Source organism: Dromiciops gliroides, chromosome 3 (genome assembly GCF_019393635.1).
Source record: "Dromiciops gliroides isolate mDroGli1 chromosome 3, mDroGli1.pri, whole genome shotgun sequence".
Classification (NCBI taxonomy): Eukaryota; Metazoa; Chordata; class Mammalia; order Microbiotheria; family Microbiotheriidae; genus Dromiciops; species Dromiciops gliroides.
The window spans coordinates 442,556,961-442,575,108 of NC_057863.1; the positions used below are offsets into that span (position 1 = coordinate 442,556,961).

Here is an 18,148-nt window from a genome sequence, read left to right on the forward strand (position 1 = left end):
AAACTATTTTTGGTAAAATAAAATTTTAAGAAATTATATTTTTCATCCTTTTTTAACTGAAAGACTGAATGCTCCTCAGTATAAAAAGAAATGAGAATTGGGTGGTAAGTGCCCCTTATTCCAAACCTACATATTATATATGTTACAACATAAAGGGAATGAAAAGTAATAATAGGGTTAAATGAATGGCCATTTATTTTTGTGATTCCTCATGGATGATTGTCTAATTTGAACCAACTGGAGTACTTCCTCGGAGTGTTTCCTTGGGTTTTCCTCACTGTGGTTACCTTTTCCCATTCTTGAGCTAGTTCCAAGTTAGCATCCTTAGGAGTCATCTGCAATTGAATTGCCCACTGATTCTACAAGAAGATAACTTTGTTCTCTCAATTATATTGGCCTGTTATGTCACTTAGATAGTCAGTCCACACTGAGATACTTGAAGCTAATAAACATGTATCTGAGTGTATAGCTGCATATCTGTGTGTATGTATTTAGGAACATGCTTCATTGAAGAATCAAGATGTTGGGCTCCCAAAGGCAGTTCTGTGCCAGCAGAGGGTAAATTTTGACTGGAACTTCTAGTTAAAAAGTATAAACCTAGGGGCAGCTAGGTGGCGCAGTGGATAAAGCACTGGCCCTGGATTCAGGAGTATCTGAGTTCAAATCTGGCCTCAGACATTTGACACTTACTAGCTGTGTGACCCTGGGCAAGTCACTTAACCCCCACTGTCCCGCAAAACAAAACAAAACAAAGTATAAACCTGGTAATAGATTGAGATCCAGTTTCCTTTCTGTTCTATCACACTGTATCTGTGTCAGAGTCTCTACCAGTATTGACTGGTCATTCAAGGATGTGGCTGCTGCATTGAGCTGGAGAACTACTTGTTTTTAATATACTTCAAAGAACACTAGCTCATGGGCCATTAAGGAGACTCCTCGAGGAGTATTTTTTTTTAAACTAAAAATGGGAGTCTGCATACCGTTCTTCTTCTTGCCAAGAAAACGCTTCTTCTTTTTTTTTTTTTTTTTTTTTTGCAGGGCAATGGGGGTTAAGTGACTTGCCCAGGGTCACACAGCTAGTATGTGTCAAGTGTCTGAGGCTGGATTTGAACTCAGGTACTCTTGAATCCAGGGCCGGTGCTTTATCGACTGTGCCACCTAACCACCCCAAAAGGCTTCTTTTTTTTTTTTTAAGTGAGGCAATTGGGGTTAAGTGACTTGCCCAGGATCACACAGTTAGTAAGTGTTAAGTGTCTGAGGCCAGATTTGAACTCAGGTACTCCTGACTCCAGGGCCGGTGCTCTATCCACTGTGCCATCTAGCTGCCCCCAAAAGGCTTCTTTTAATCAGAAATATTGATGGTTATTCAGGTTGATCTATTTCTTACCAATATCTAAGCTCTTCATAGGTCCTTATGAGTCATACTTTGATTGTCAAGAGACAGGAATTGATCAAACATACACACACACACTTTACATATTTGTACATATTTTTATATACATATGCATATATATTTTTCCTTGTATGTTCCCATGGTTACCTAGACTGAGAAATTAAATGTTTATTTTGGAAACAATGCAGATTAATTATTCAACTTAATCTGCCCTAGAAAGCCTAGTTCTAGTTACGCTACTCCCTATGGTCACCATTTTCCTTTTCAAGGATTTTGGCCATTTCATGGGAAAAAGTATTTTCAGAATTTGTGTATTATGTATGCCAGCACTAATTTCATTGATTAACATGTGAAATGAACAACCCACCCCACTTTTCCTTTTTTGGGAAAGCGGTATGTAGTAATTTGGCAGTAAGCTTCCATAAAGTGGACAATACAAAAATATATTTCAAAGCAAAATGAATGAATGAATGAAGCAAGTAAGCAGCATTTATTAAGTGCCTGCTGTGTTCCAGGCACTCAGTTTCATGCTGGGGATAGAAATACAAACATATAACAGTCCTTGTTCACAAGGAGCATACAGTCTATTAAGGGACACAGCAAGTACACATCTAAATAAATACAAAATATATACTGAGTTTACTGTCAGGTAATTTTTTTTTCACCAGGGGGAGAGAGGGAAGAAATGGAAGCTGGAGGGGAAAGGCCTCATGTAGGAGGTAGCTTTTGAGTAGAGCTTTGAAGATAGCAAGTGATTCTAAGAGGCAGAGGTAAGGAGGGAATGCATTCCAGGCCTGGAGAAAGAGCCTGTGCAAAAACAGATGGGAGATGGGATGAATTTTCAGAATAGCAAATAGGTCAGTTTGTTTAGAGATGGGTTTCTTTCTGGATTTTATTTGTACAGAACAAGGGTGTGGTGTAATAGTCCTGGTTTCCTCTGTGTGTCTCTATGTGTATGTATGTCTATGCATGTTTGCATGTGTATATACATGTATATATATATGTGTGAAATGTACAAGAAAAACTGGAAATTATATATATGAAACTATATTAATATTAGTATACATGAGGATCATTGCATAATTTTTAAAATTCTGCTAATATGAATTGTCTTCCTTGATCTGTGTGGCGTAGGTTTGGCATTTACTGCTTCTTAGACTATTTTTTACAGTGCAAGTTATGTTTTCATGTTACAAAGAAACCAGAAGGTCGAAACAGGATTACTGATCTATTACAGTCTTAGAAAAGTCTTGTAGGCCCGCTTCGCTCAACACCAGTCATGCAAAGAGCATACCATGCTGCTAAAGGGCATACATTCCTGCCTAAATTTGGCTTCTGTTGGAAACAGATCCCAGGAAAGGGGGAAAGACCATCAGGACGGAATAGCTTTGTGTGTTCAATTATTGACCCAGGACATGCTGTACCTATTTCTAGTGTCTGGTCATGTATACGTTGCTTTATTTAAAATGCACAGCAGTTTTATATATTTTGTTACCACACCCTATTGACATTGTCATCATTTTGCTGTTGAAATCGAAATGTTGTTAAGAAACAGGTATTATGTAAGTTCTCAGGTGAAACAAAGTCATGCAACAGTTTATGCTCATGTTACAGTTGCACACAGGAAAAGCAGGGAAGTTTACTCTAACCAGGCCAGTCAGGACTGATCTCCCTGCTAAGCTGAGGAATAATAGATGCCAAAACCAAGAAAACTTTTTGAAGACAAAGAAAAGTTTTAGAACAACTTTTTCCACTTGTTTAGTAAGACCAATGAGAAGAGACAGACAGACAGATACTGAGAGAGTTGGTGGATATCTTGCCCATGAATGTGTTTTTTTTGTTTGCTTTTTTTTGTTTGTTTTTGTTTTTACTGGAGATTTTTTTTCATTATTCCTGAAAAAGAGATCCCGCATATGCTATCTGGGGAAGTTCTTTTTTTTTTAATTGAATAGAATTTTATCTTCTAAAATATATGTAAAAACAAATTTTAACATCAATTTTAAAAAAATTTGTGTTCCAACCATGAATGTGTTTTAATGCTTACATTGATTTGGCACTTTAGAGCCTCCAGATTTCTTTCACTTACATTATCTTATTTGATCTTGACAGCTCTCTTGGGTAGGTAGAGAATGTTAGGGTGGTCCCAGTTTCAGATGAGGATATAGGACCAGAGAAATTAAGTACCTTACACAGACTCACAGCTAATTAGGGGTAGAGTCTTGGTTTTCTGACTTAGTGTCCATTGCTCCATACCTTAGACAATGCTGCCTTTCAATGAATGGGAGACATGTAGTTTTTATGGTATGTTCTTTGTTTCCAGTGAAGAGGTCTTTCCTTCAGAAGTGTTAAGAAATATGAACCTCTAGGAGTATTTCCCAGATTTTTGCCCAGAAGTATTGTTTCTGGATACATGGTTATATTTATTTTATGCATATTTTTTTTAAAGTGAGGCAATTGGGGTTAAGTGACTTGCCTAGGGTCACACAGCTAGTAAGTGTTAAGTGTCTGAGGCCGGACTTGAACTCAGGTACTCCTGACTCCAGGGCTAGTGCTCTATCCACTGCACCACCTAGCTGCCCCCATATTATATGCATATTTTAAAATAAATTTCTTAGATATGTTAGAAAATATGGGGAAACAAATCAGTCATAGCATATGCCTCAGATTTGAATTCTTCTCTTTAGTCATTTGCAGTTATTTTTTTCCATTCAAAAAACTTTTCCCATAAATCCGAGAAAAATGTACTTGTAGTTTGTTTATAGCATGTAAACAAAGGTTCCATGAACTTTGATTCCTAAACATTCTCATTTTTTAAATTTAATTTTCATTTTGTTTCATATACAGATGTGATTTAAGGTTATAGCTGACAGATTCAGTCCCCATGTTTAGCTTGTGATAATTGTTTTGTAAATCTCAAGGTCATTTAAGACTAGATTCAATAACTGATAAAAGTGGGTAATTTGCCAAGTTAGCTTAGATAATCAAAGTCTTGCTGTGCTGGACTGTTGCCAAATAGTATGACCTCATTGGAACTGGAAGTAACTTGATCTAATCACCACATATTTGCATGTGATACTTACATTTTTATTATTTTACAAGCAACTACTTTGACTTAATGTACTAATATTATCTATCTTAAGGAAATCAGTCTAATTTTCAAGCTTCAGAATATTAAGTTTTCCTGTCATCTATAGAGCCATATTTTTTTTAAGTTTTGAATTGTTTGTCAGAGCATGCACACTTTTGCCTGAAAAATAATTGAGTTGCATTTGAAAAGTTTGAAAAAGAAATAGCCTCTCTACTATTTTTATACCACTGCTGTCTTCACACTGGGATTGTCTTTCACTTGTCCTTGACTTGGTGCCCATCTAGGATTCCTAGCTGTTAAGAAGGCATCTTCTAAATAGCAAGTGATTGACTTTGAAATTAAAGTACATTTAAGTTTGTATTAATTGTTTCCATAGTCATTTGAGTTCACTATTAGTACAGTCTTTGGAAGTTTGGTGGGAACAAACTGGATATTATTATTATTACACTAATGCTGAATCATTTATATACTATTGAATTATCAAAACTCCCCACACACTTTTTCTTACTTTTTCTTATCCCATTCCACATTTGAATCATTTGGATTCACCTAAGGCAGAGTCAGTGAAAGAATCCAGATGTTTACCTGAAGTTAGACTATGTTCTATTTCCTAGTAAAAAGTTGTGTCTGGGGGCAGCTAGATGGCATAGTGGATAGAGCACCAGCCCTGGAGTCAGGAGTACCTGAGTTCAAATCCGGCCTCAGACACTTAACACTTACTAGCTGTGTGACCCTGGGCAAGTCACTTAACCCCAATTGCCTCACTAAAAAAAAAAAAAAGAAAAAGAAAAAGTTGTGTTGTCATAAAATATTCATAATGGGAATAGAATCACATTGGAGGTATGGAAGTTTGATGGCTTATTTTATTAGTATTTTATTACCTACATTACATTAGAATGTAAGTTTCTCAATGACAAGGGCTGTTTGCTTTTTTGGTTTGTTTGGTTTTTGGTATGCTCAGTGCCAGGCACATGATAGGAGCTTAACACATGCTTGTGGAATTGAAATGAATTTAATGATTAAACATCATCAATTATTTTCTGGAGTGTTTCAACTATTTTCTTTTCCTGTGTCCTAATTTAGTGTTTCTCTCTCCAGAGTCATCAATGATTTCTTCTTTTTACAATTTACAATTTTATTTTTTCCAATTCCATGTAAAAACAATTTAAACATTCTTTTTTCAAATTTTGAGTTCCAAATTCTCTCCCTCCCTTATCTGCCCTCCTTATTGAGAAGGCAAGCACAATGATTTCTTTTTTTAAAAATTAATTTTTTTTTTTTGCGGGGCAATGAGGCTTAAGTGACTTGCCCAAGACCACATAGGAAGTAAGTTTCAAGTGTCTAAGGCCAGATTTGAAATCAGGTTCTCCTGCATCCAGGGCCGGTGGTTTGTCCACTATACCACCTAGCTGCCCCCAAAATTATTTTTAAATTAAAAAAATTTTTAAAAATTTTACAATGATTTCTTTATTGCCAAAATCTAATGGCCTTTTCTCAGCTGTTAGTCTCTCCTCAGGATATTATTCTCTCCTGATTCTCTGCCTGTCTGATCATTCCTTAGTATTCTCTGCTATATCTTCATCCAGGTTAGGCCTACTAACTGGGTATTTTCCAAGGCCTTGCTTTGAGTCTCCTCCCCACTCTTTCCCCCACTATACTATCTGGCTTGATGTTTTCATTAGCTCTCATGGGTTCAATTACCATTTCCATGTAGATGATTCCCAGCTCGATGTATCCATCTGTCATCTCTTTCCTGAGCTCCAGTTCTCTGTTGCCAAGTACATCTTGGACATCTCTTGAGCTGAATATGTCCAAAATTGAATTCATTATCTTTCCCCCTTTCTAAAGGTACACCTTTGCCTCTTCACAACTTTCCTATTAGTATTGTGGGCATCACCATTACAATGTTAGCATCATCTTCAACTCCTTTTGCACTCAGCCTACATATCCAATCTGTTGCCATATCTTATCATTTCCACTTTCACAACATCTTTCATAATTCTCCTTCCCTCTGATCATATAGCTACACTCTGGTGTAGGTCCTTATTATCTCTTGTTTGGATTATTGTGAAAACCTTTTAACTGGTCCTCACATCTACTGCCCCTGAGGATGCTCCTTTCCTCTGATTGAAGAGCAGACAGTGGAGAGCTCCTCCCAGATCTTCCCTTTAGGGAGGGCCCCAAGGCAACCTTTCTGTCCTGGCTGTACTCTTCTTTCTTTATCTTGCTCCTGTGATGGGTACCCTTCTACTCTTTCCTCATTCTTCCCCTATCTTCTTTTTAAGTGTTGTCTTCCTCCATTATAATGTGAGCTGGGACTCTCTCTTTTCTTTGTATCTGGAGCACTTAGCTCAGTGTCTGGAACCAAATAGACTCTTTTAGAGGGTTTTTTGTTTGTTTGGTTTTTTGGGGGGGGCAATGGGGGTTAAGTGACTTGCCCAGGGTCACATAGCTAGTTAGCATGAAGGGTCTGAGGCTGGATTTGAACTCAGGTCCTCCTGAATCCAGGGCGGGTGCTTTATCCACTGTGCTACCTAGCTGCCCCCACAAAATAGACTCTTAATAAAGGTTTATTGACTGTTGACTTTTGAAATCCATTCTTTTAATGTTCAAGCAAATTGATTAATAACCGTGTGCCTTAGTTTTCTTATATGTAAAATAAGGTTGAGGATGAATCTTCCCCTACTTGACTCATGGGCTTTTTGTGGCATTAAAAAAAAATCTATAATTTTTGTAAATGTTAGCTGTGATGATTATGTAAGGACCACATATGTATGTCCAAGTACATGCCTGGATTTTTCAACTCTATACTTACTAGTCTTAGACTGCCATTCCTCAGACAAAACGCCCACTGAATTTGCCAAGTAATTGCTTTTAATTTAATGAGTTAATTAGTTAACTGCCTCCTGTAGAAGTCAAGCACAATACTTCTTTTGAATGAGAAGACTTTTTCACCCCTCTGAGCTATACCTAGGACTGTTTACACTTTATCTTTCTGTTAAAATTAAATTAAAATAGATTGGGTGAGGAAAAAAACACTTAAGGGAGAAAGAAAAAAGGAAACAACCTCAAGGACAGTGATTCTCTCTAGCATCATTTGTAACTGTTGGCACTAGTAGGACCTGGCTTCAGTGAGTAACAACAATGAAAGCAATTGTTTTTTCCTAGTTGTTAGCTGTGGCCTTGGTAGCTTGTGGGAATGAAGCCCCACTTTTTGGCACTCTGCAGGTCACTGCTTCTTGTCTCCAGAAAACTATGACATGCTGTTTCTGCAACAAGTACAATATGCTTCTATCCTCCGTGTGTGAATGTTGGTCACAGTGTTAGCAATCAAACTCAGAAATTAGAAGACAGATACCCTCTGGTGAATCAGATGGGTTCTTAGCTTCTGAATAGTAAACCAGTAGAGTTTGGACAACAGCTAAAAGTAGAAAAAACATAACCAGCAGGAATCAAGATAACCAAGAGTCACATTCTTTCATCACCCTAATTCTGAGTGTCTTCTGTGTTTATGACATTTTTCTTTGAACTGTGGTTTTAAATTCAGCAAATATTAAGGGCTTACTATATGCAAGACCCCAGGGCAACAAAGATAAAAAATTCCTTAATTTCTGCTCTTAAGGAACATACACTCTATATCACAATGCAAATATAGTACAAAACAGAATGTTGTGAGGGAGGGTTCCACAAAAAGTCCTCTCAGAAAATTTGAAGATAGAGAATACTTTCAATTGGGAAAATCAAGAAGGGTTTCATGGAGGAGATGGTACCCAACCTCCTTGAAGGAGGATTTTTGTCAGGGTTTAAGAGGGTAAATGCTTTCTAGTCTTGCATCCCAGTAAAACAAGATAAGGGAAGAGTATGTCTAGTTTGACGAGAATGCAAGAATACATGATGGTGAGTAATAAGATTGGAGAGATGGTTTGGAGGCCAAATTGTGGAGGGCCTTAAATGCTCATGTAAAAATGCTTACTTTAAGCCAAATGTGTTATTTTATCCTATGGGCAATAAGGAGTCAATGATGGTTTTTGAGCGTGGAAGTGACATGTCTGGGCCTATGCTTTCTTGTTGAGTCACTTAGTCAAGTCTGATTTTTTTGTGATCCCATTTGGGGTTTTCTTGGCAAAGATACTGAAGTGGTTTGTCATTTCCTTTTCCAGTTCATTTTATAAATAAGAAACTGAGACAAACGGGGTTAAGTGAACTGCTCGAGGTCACACAGCTAATAAAGTGTCTGAGGCTACATTTGAACTCAGGTCTTCCTGACTTCAGGCTTGGAGCTCTATTCACTGTTCTACCTAGCTGCCTTTTCATTAGGAATAACCATGTGAATGTTGGACTGGAGAGGGAGAGAACTTGGGAGACCAGCTAGGAGGTTATTACAATAGTTCAGTGAATAGAATTTAAATGTTAAATTGGACATAATCTTTACCTTAAGGGATGTTCAATCCAACAAATATCAATTAGTGCTTACCTTGCAGTAAAAACTATTCTGAGGGGTGGGCTATTTGAGGCTATCCAATTGAAATCTTTTCTCTATAGCTTTTTACATGTTTGGCCAGGAGTGAGCCCCTTAGTTTTCTAAACTTCAGTTTTCTCACCTATAAAGCAGAGATGATAATATTTGTAGTAACCACTTCGCAGGATTATTGTAAGGCAGCCATGAGATTATGTATGTAAAGTCTTTTGCCATTTTAAAGGGTGACAAAACTGTCTATCGATATAATAATCAAATGAAGTTGTTGACAGAGGTTGTGAGAAATAGGAAATATATTAAATGGGTGTCTTGGAAAATGTCTAAAATTATTCAGTCAATAAACATTTAATTACTTATATGTACCACAAAGTAGCATATTATACCTGAGGGGAATGGGGAATGAAAAGCCGAGGCCGACTCTGCCATGAGTCCATAAGAGAATAACTCTGGGGCAGCTAGGTGGCACAGGGATTAAAGCACCAACCCTGGATTCAGGAGTACCCGAGTTCAAATCTGACCTCAGACACTTAACACTTACTAGCTGTGTGACCCTGGCCAAGTCACTTAACCCTCATTGCCCCTCAAAAAAAAAGAAAAGAAAAAACAAAATAACTCTAAGCTTCCCAAGCTGAGTTTACCTTTTTCAGGGGAGAGTTGGAAACCACTGAAATTTTTTTTTGAGCAGGATGACAATGTGTTCAAAAATACATGTTAAGACTGATGTACAAAGAGCAGTTCAGGATTGGTAGTAATAGTTCAGGTGAGAGGGAATGGAGATAATAAATGAAGACTTAATAGGATATGCTGGTAAATGTTTAATAAACAGCTCAATGGAAAAGTTTAATCAGCATTATTAACATTTTTTTCTCCATAACATTCTTAAGTCTAGACAATCAACAAAATAATATATCAAGGCCTGATTTGTACTTTTTTTTTTCCTGAGGCAAGAAAGCACACATTGAAACTTGAACAGCTATATCCAGTTTGAACTGATTCTAGCACACCCCTGACTATACTGTGAAGGGAAATAAAGGAGACGGTATGGTTGCTTTCTGGGGTAGCTAAGTTGAAAAGAATTTTGTTTGATTTTTAAGATACAAGCATGTTTAAGCATATTTATAACAGAAGGGAACAGGCTAATGGAGAAGGAGAGCGGATGTGCTAGAGAGGAGGAATGATCGATTATGCAGTATTCTGGAGGCAAGAAGGATTGTGATCAAGGTCTTCAATGGAGGTATTAGTCTTGACAAGAAAGAGGGTCTCTTTCTCTAAGGCAGATGGGAAAGAGGAGAGGGTAGGTAAAGATAGAGCTTTTATCTTTTGGTGAGGCAATTGGGGTTAAGTGACTTGCCCAGGGTCACACAGCTAATAAGTGTCAAGTGTCTGAGGCCGAATTTGAACTCAGGTCCTCCTGACTCCAGGGTCGGTGCTCTATCCACTGTGCCACCTAGCTGCCCCCCAAGATAGAGCTATTTTGAGGTAATGAGTAGGATAGTTGAGAATTAAGCTACTTCTGAAGGCTTTATTTAAGTCGAACTATGAGATTAATGGTATCCTTGAATATTTACTATGCTGTGGGGTGTTAAAGATTGGAACTCTCTAGTTGTATGGGTGTATTCTGCAGAATTTCAAATGTTTTATTAATTCCTACTTAAAAGGAAGAATTTAAATATCAATGAGAGCAAAAGGTAAACCTTCACAAAAGTGCACAGAAAACATTATTTGATATTAAGTTTTTTCCTATGGCATTTTGGGGTAGATTGCTTGACAGATCATCTCAGAAAAAAAGAAATTATAGAAATTAGGGCTTCTGTTATCAACATTTAAGTAAACTGTGATTATTTGTTGGCATTGCCAGATTCAGCAAAAGAATTTCTAAAAAGAATTTGTCAGTTTGGATTGATTTGAGTCAAATATGCAGATATTAATTTAATAAGAGACATTTCCCATAGAGCAGAGGTTTTGGTTGATCACATTGGTCATCCTTATAAATAAAATCCTTGATAAAATTTTCAAGGAGAAAACATCTTCTCTAATTTCTTGTCACATGCTAGAAATTGGGACCAATAAGAAAAACTGGAGTTCTCCATAGCAAGAATTTCTATTATGGCTAGCTTCTTGACCTCTTTTATGGGTAAGAAAGTCTCTGAAAACTTGAACATTTTTTAGCTTCTGACTTTTAGGTTTTGGCCGCCGTCTTAGCCTTCATACTCTGAAATGTCTTGTTTTTCTGACATTCTTAAATCTGTCAGTGGAATATTCCCTCTTTGTTTTATTTCACACAAAAAGAAAAGATCCGTTAATGTCCCTTCATTTCTCTGCTGAATTTTAATTTATTATTTCATGGATGGTTTGGTTGTTAACAAAATGTTATTTAAGTTATTCTTATCCTTACAATGTTTGTTTCTTTCCTCTGTAGTATGCCAGTACTGAAGTTGATGGAGAACATTACATGACCCCAGAGGACTTTGTCCAGCGTTATCTTGGATTATATAGTGATACACATTATAATCCATGGACTGTGCAACTCTTGGCAGGAGTAGCTGACCAAACCAAGGATGGGTGAGAAATTGAAACCATTTTCTGAACAAAATGCTATTTGAGCAATATTTAAAAAGAAAGTGAAACTAGTGCCCACCTATAACTTTTAAACAAAATATAACCAAATATTTATCTTAAAATGCTTTTGTTTACTCCTGGTAAGAAATATAGTATGAGAACTGTAAATTGATTTTTTTTTGTACATTGGCTTTTTAAAATTGTACATAAAATTAAAAATATTTATATATAAGGATGGGGTTTATAGCACAGAGAGGGGACAGTGAATATTTTTTCCTTTTATGTATATAAGGATGAGCTCTAAATAAGTAAAACATCTCTAATATATTTCTTTCATGATTACAAGAGAGAATATCCATTGTTAATGCTGGTGGTTGTGAATAGGTATTTGGTTTATAGAAATACACAGAAATGTATGACTATATGACTATATGAAATAAGGATATTATAGTAGAAATATGTAATATGTAAGTAATGGGGTACTATTATGTCAAAATTATAGTATATTCACAGTTTTATGAATGGTTATATCAGTTGGTAAGGTTGCTGTGAACTATTCATTCACTAAAGAAATCTACCAGTCCAAAGACAGGCCTATAAGAACTAATTAAAACTAATACAGGTTTCTGGTAGCTTCTGGAGCATTTACTGTTAATTGTTGTTGTTTTTTTAAACTGTCCTTCAAGTCCAGTCTGCACAATATCCACATCTTTTCACATACTTCCTTTTGACCTCTTCTGCTCCAATGTGATTTCATTTACTTATTTTTCAAAGCTTCCTTGGCTCAGTTTGAGAAGAAAGAACTCTTGATACAGTCAAGTAGGGCCAAAAGTTAAGCTCTTAGAGGAAAGTAGTTCAAAAATATTATCAGAGGAGTGGGTATTGACTGAAGAAGAGGAGGAAAAAGTCTGTTAAAAATGGGATACTGTCCACCTTTTTAAAAGGTAGATTTCATTCATTTCAAATTGAAAGCCTCTTAACTCTACTGTTTCTTTTGGTTGCAGATCTGACCCATAGGAATACTTACTTCAGTGTTACAAATTGTAAAATAATTTAGGAAGATATAAATTACTTTAAAACCAGAGAGAATTAATTTTCTAGGATTATTAATATGAGGGAATTTTCTTTTTAGGCTCCTAAGGAGTATTTTTTAAAATGTAGGTTTCTTTTTTGGGTTGTTTATAGCCTAAATGTAACTTGGGATAATTCAGATAGCAGAATATGGCAAAATATGACTCTCTTAGGATTTTATATTACATAATCTTTTTTTATTACATAATTTGCTATGTTTTACTATTTAGAGTTAATGAAGAAATATTATTTGATTTTTCAAGTATTCGTAGTTTTTGTTATTAACATTTAGTTCAGTGTGGTTTTTGAAGAAAAGACAACTAAAATCAAGGCATAGGTAACCCTTAGTTACCTCTTCTGATTTCTGCCAGATGATTGTAACTATCCCCAAAAGATCCAAGAAATGAAATCTACATAAAAGAAGGACTGTAAAATGCTAAGGGTCAAATTCCATTTGATAATTCATCTTGAACTGGGTTAGAGATAGATGCAGTTCTTTTCAATACTATACATTTTCATATTGGTATATGATTCTTAAAATATCTAATAATGATTCAGATTTTCATGGCTTATTAGCATTATTTAATTACAATCACAAGTTTTCCCTGAGACAGCTTAAATATAATCTGTTCATAGTTTAATTTTTAGTGTCTTGAGCACTAAATCATAATGGAACCATATGTTTTAAAAATGTGTTGCTTGGAGGCAGCTAGGTTGGCCCTGGAGTCAGGAGTACCTGAGTTCAAATCCGGCCTCAGACACTTAACACTTACTAGCTGTGTGACCCTGGGCAAGTCACTTAATCCCAATTGCCTCACTAAAAAAACAACAACAACAACAAAAACCAATGTGTTGCTTGACTTATCTCTATAGCCAAAGGGGGAGAAAATGGCAATACCTCTTTTCACACTGAAATATTTCACACTTATGTCATTATATATCACTTGGGTACTCTCTGGTTATTCCCCTTTCCTTCTTTCATTTTCTTCCTTCACTCTACATATGAGGGAATAACATTTCTCCTTTCACTTTTCACCCTAAAAAGGGATAGAGGAATTGATAGTATAATTCAGTGAGTAAATTTATTCAACCCAAGGTGCTTCTTAATTTCATTTTAGTTGTTAGTGGGAAAAGCTCCAAATAATTCTTCTAAATAGCATTTCATAATTATATTTGTACTCACAAGGGAACAGAAATGAAATACTAAATTTTAGCCTATATGTCTCTTAAGCTTTTGAATGAGTAGGAATGGGGTGGTTTATATAAATTAGTCCAGGAGTTCTCTGCACCATGCACAGATCTTTATTGCGCTGATTTTCTTATATTCTCAATGCCAGCAAACCCCCAACTTCACCCCCTAAATGGGCAGAAAGTAAAAGCAGAATATTATGGGTATTTGCTATTTGAGACATATTATAAAGAAGCAGTTGGGCGTGTTATAAATAGTTTGATTTGTTGTCTAAAAGTAGAAGCAATTAGCCAAATGTGTCTCTTTCTTAGTTTCAACTAAAACTTTGAAGTCCTTGTAAATGAAAAGTACTTCATATACAGGTATCTGAGAGACTATTATTGTACAATTTAGATTTGAAGTCTAAAATGTTTAGACAGTTGCTTGTTTTAAGCTGTAACTTACAGAATTGTAGGTTCTATATTTGTCCCTACTCAGGTTTACACATGAAGGCTCTGTTCTCTCATAAAGTTGAAGAAGAATCTAGGTTCTCTCCATTTTCAGAAATTTATTTCATCAGTGTTTATGATGTAAATAGCAAAATGTCATATATCTATATATTTTGGTGGGGCAGTGTGGGTTAAGTGACTTGCCCAAGGTCACACGGCTAGTAAGTGTCAAGTGTCTGAGGCTGGATTTGAACTCAGGTCCTCCTGAATCCAGGGCTGGTGCTTTATTCACTGTGCCAACTAGCTGCCCCCAGTCATTATATATATATATATATATATATATATATATATATATTTAAAATTGGCCTCTTGTATAATAACTATAAAATTTATATGCCACTTATTGGGGGAGGCATTAGGTCTTTGTTAAATTGAGCCTGGGGCATTTGGGAAAAAACTGAATGCCTTATTGAAGAGTAAGCTTTGTGCTGTCAGAGGTATACATTTATAGATTATAGATTGGTTAGATTCTTACCAGTGATATCAGAAAGAAATCTATAACAAGCTAAAGGACTGGAAACTAATTGAAGAATAATTGTCCTAGGAATTTGTTTCTACTTTCATGAAGATGCTGATTCTCAGTTTTCTTTAAAAATGAATATAGTTCTGTTGTAATAGTATAAAATGTGTATGGGATCAGAGGTGCAAAAAGATGAGTCAGAATTGTGAAGTGATTTATTTTAAAATGACAATTTTTCTGTACATCATTTGCTAACTATGCTACTTTTAAAAAATCTTAATTATGTCTTTTGTTTATACATCACAGCCATTTTCATATATTCTTACTATAATAATAACAATAGCAAGCATGATAATAGCAATAGCTAATATTTATATAGCATTTACAGTATGCTAAGCACTGAACTAACTTTACACTTATTTCATTTGATCCTCACAACAGTCCTGGGAAGTTGGTGCTATTATTATCCTCAGTTTACAGATGAGGAAATTGAGGCAAATAGAGGTCAAATGATTCACCCAAAGTCACACAGCTAGTGTGTTAATGAGTCCTCCCTTCTAATAATGATAAACCATTAAGTGTGACCAAAAGAAAGTGGCTAAGTGACCATGTCTGTCACAGTAGATAGCATTCCAGAGTGATAGTCTCCCCCCCCCCACACCTCTCTATCAAAGGAAGGGATCTGTTTTCCTTTCTTCTTTAGGGTCAAGATTGGTCATTATGGTTACCCAGCATTCAGCTTCATTATATCATTTTGGTCCACATTTTGTAGTTACTATATATATTATTCTCCTTGTTCTACTTACTTCACTTTGTATCAGTTCATACATTTTTTTCCAATTTCCCTGAATTCCTTATTTCTCACAGTAAAGTTCTGTGAAATTTGGGAAGTAAAATTTGTTCAGCCATATCTTAGTCAATGCATGCTGCCATTTTGTTTCTAGATTTTTGCTACCACACCAAAATGCTGCTCTGAATATTTTACTATATTTGAGTCCTTTTTTTCTGTCTTTGACCCTCTGTAGGGTATATGTTTACTAGTGGAATCTCTAGGTCAATAACATATACATTTTGGTCAGTTTTATAGCATAATTCAATTCAAAATTGTTTTCAAGAATGGCTATACTTGGGGGCAGCTAGGTGGCACAGTGGAAAGAGCACTGGCCCTGGATTCAGGAGTACCTGAGTTCAAATCTGTCCTCAGACACTTGACACTTACTAGCTGTGTGACCCTGGGCAAGTCACTTAACCCCCATTGCCCTACCAAAAAAATGGCCATACTCATTTGCAGCCTTAGTGCATTAATGTGTCTGTCGTCCCTCAGCCCCCCTGCATTGAATATTTCCATCTTTAATCGTTTTTGCCAATTTGTTGAGTATAAAGTGAAATCTCTGTTTTTTTCTTAGAGATTTAGAGCAAACTTTCATTTTGTTCTGAATAGTTTGCATTAAAAAAAAAAACTTCATATGGGGGCAGCTAGGTGGCACAGTGGATAAAGCACTGGCCCAGGATTCAGGAGGACCTGAGTTCAAATCCGGCTTCAGACACTTGATACTAGCTGTGTGACCCTGGGCAAGTTACTTAACCCTCATCCCCCACACCCCCACCAAAAAAACCCCCTTCATATATTTGATTATTTATTTTTTAGGTGAATCCTCTTCATTTTTAATTGAACATCTTAAATAACAAAGGTTATTTGAGTGTTGAGATTTTCCAACATCTTTGTTATAATCCTTCTTACCATACATATTTGAGTTAGTATAATTTTCCCTTCAGCAGGATTCTCTTGGATATAGAATTCTTAGGTAATAGTAATAATAATAACAATAAAAACATTTATGTAGTACTTTCAGATTAGCAAAGTGCTTTACATGGATGTTATCTTACTTATCATATAAACCCCATTTTATTCCCTTCTTATAGATAAGCAAATTAAGGTGACTTGCTGAGAATAACAAAACTAGTATCTTTGAGGCAACTGTTAAACTCTGAGCTTCCTGATTCCAAATCCAGCATTCTACATGCCACCTATCTTTTAATTGGAGAAAAAATGTAGATATTTTAAAGATACCTAAAGCATTCCTTTTAATCAATTTTAATTGGCCACCTAATCTTTAATTAAAAATTAACAATTTGTGTGTTTAATCTTCGGCTACTATATTTACTGCCACTTTTAGTCTATCAGAATGGTTCTAAGTCCTATGACTGGCACAGTTATGGGTTAGCTTTATGTTTACTTATATTGCCATATGAAGAGGGAGAAAGATACTCCCAGACTCCTGTTGATCAAATTCAGAGCATCCCTAAGAAAAATAGAGCAATAGTTCTGGTTGTACACCAATCTTTGACTATCAAGCAGTTCTTGGAGAGGACAATAGTTTATAAAACATAGAGTCCAAGGACCCATGTTCAAATCCCAGCTCTGCTGCTTTCTTCCTTTGTGCCTTTAGACAAATTACATGACCTTTCTAGTTCTCAATTTTATCATCAGTAAAATGTGGTGCTTAGGGGCAGCTAGGTGGTGCAGTGGATAAAGCACTGGCCTTGGATTCGGGAGGACCTGAGTTCAAATCCAGCCTCAGACACTTGACATTTAATTAGCTGTGTGACCGTAGGCAAGTCACTTAACCCTCATTGCCCTGCAAAAAAAAAAAAATGTGGTGGCTGGATTAGACAGCCTTTAAGGTCTTTTTCTATTTCTAAATCATAGAATCTTATGTATGTAATAGATAAATACAATAATTAACCACTGACAGGCCAAATTGTGAAAAGGACAAAAGAGACAGAAGTAGAAGAATTAAGTCAACAAATGAATAAACTGCTTAGTATTTTTCCTGTTATTTATTAGAAACCTAGTAGAAGAAATAATGTGGAAGTATCTTTTATTTTCCAAGTTTTCAAGGCACTACTAAGTACCATTATCAGAGTGAGGAATGATTGGAAGAGATGCTTTGAAATTTTGTAATTCAGTTGCTATTACAACAAATGGCTAAATTTTTCTCTACTTCCTTAATTTTTAATATCTCAAATATCATCCTTTGCAATTGATGTCTTCCTGTGTGAGTCTATGGAAAATATTCTTCAGATAATTCCTCGTTTGACAGACAGATCAAGATAATGTATTTTTTACAGTAGGTAGGAATATGTAGATAGCCTAAAAGCTGTCATGGAAGGAGATTAGTAGGTTTCCTAAGTAATTATTTAGGAGGTTAAAATATAAATTCAGTGCATTCAATAAATTACATTCAATGTGGAATAAAAATACATGATTTTTGACTATTTAACTCTATAACTATATTTGATCCTGTCTTAGATGGTATTTTTTTTAATGGCCTTTCCATTCCCCTCATTAGTGAAAACTGCAGAATATTTCAGTAGGACATGAAAGCAAAAAACAAATTTTATAAAGGAAGGAGACAACAG

General features: G+C 35.8%; 1 protein-coding gene across 1 annotated transcript in view; it reads left to right on the forward strand.

The window, feature by feature from the left end:
* SLC25A12 (solute carrier family 25 member 12) overlaps positions 1–18,148 on the forward strand; it is a 117,435-nt gene that overhangs the window by 6,253 nt on the left and 93,034 nt on the right. Inside the window, exon 3 of the mRNA XM_043994392.1 lies at positions 11,378–11,520. Within this exon, the coding sequence (XP_043850327.1) occupies positions 11,378–11,520 (143 nt within the window). The remainder of the gene's footprint in view (positions 1–11,377; positions 11,521–18,148) is intronic.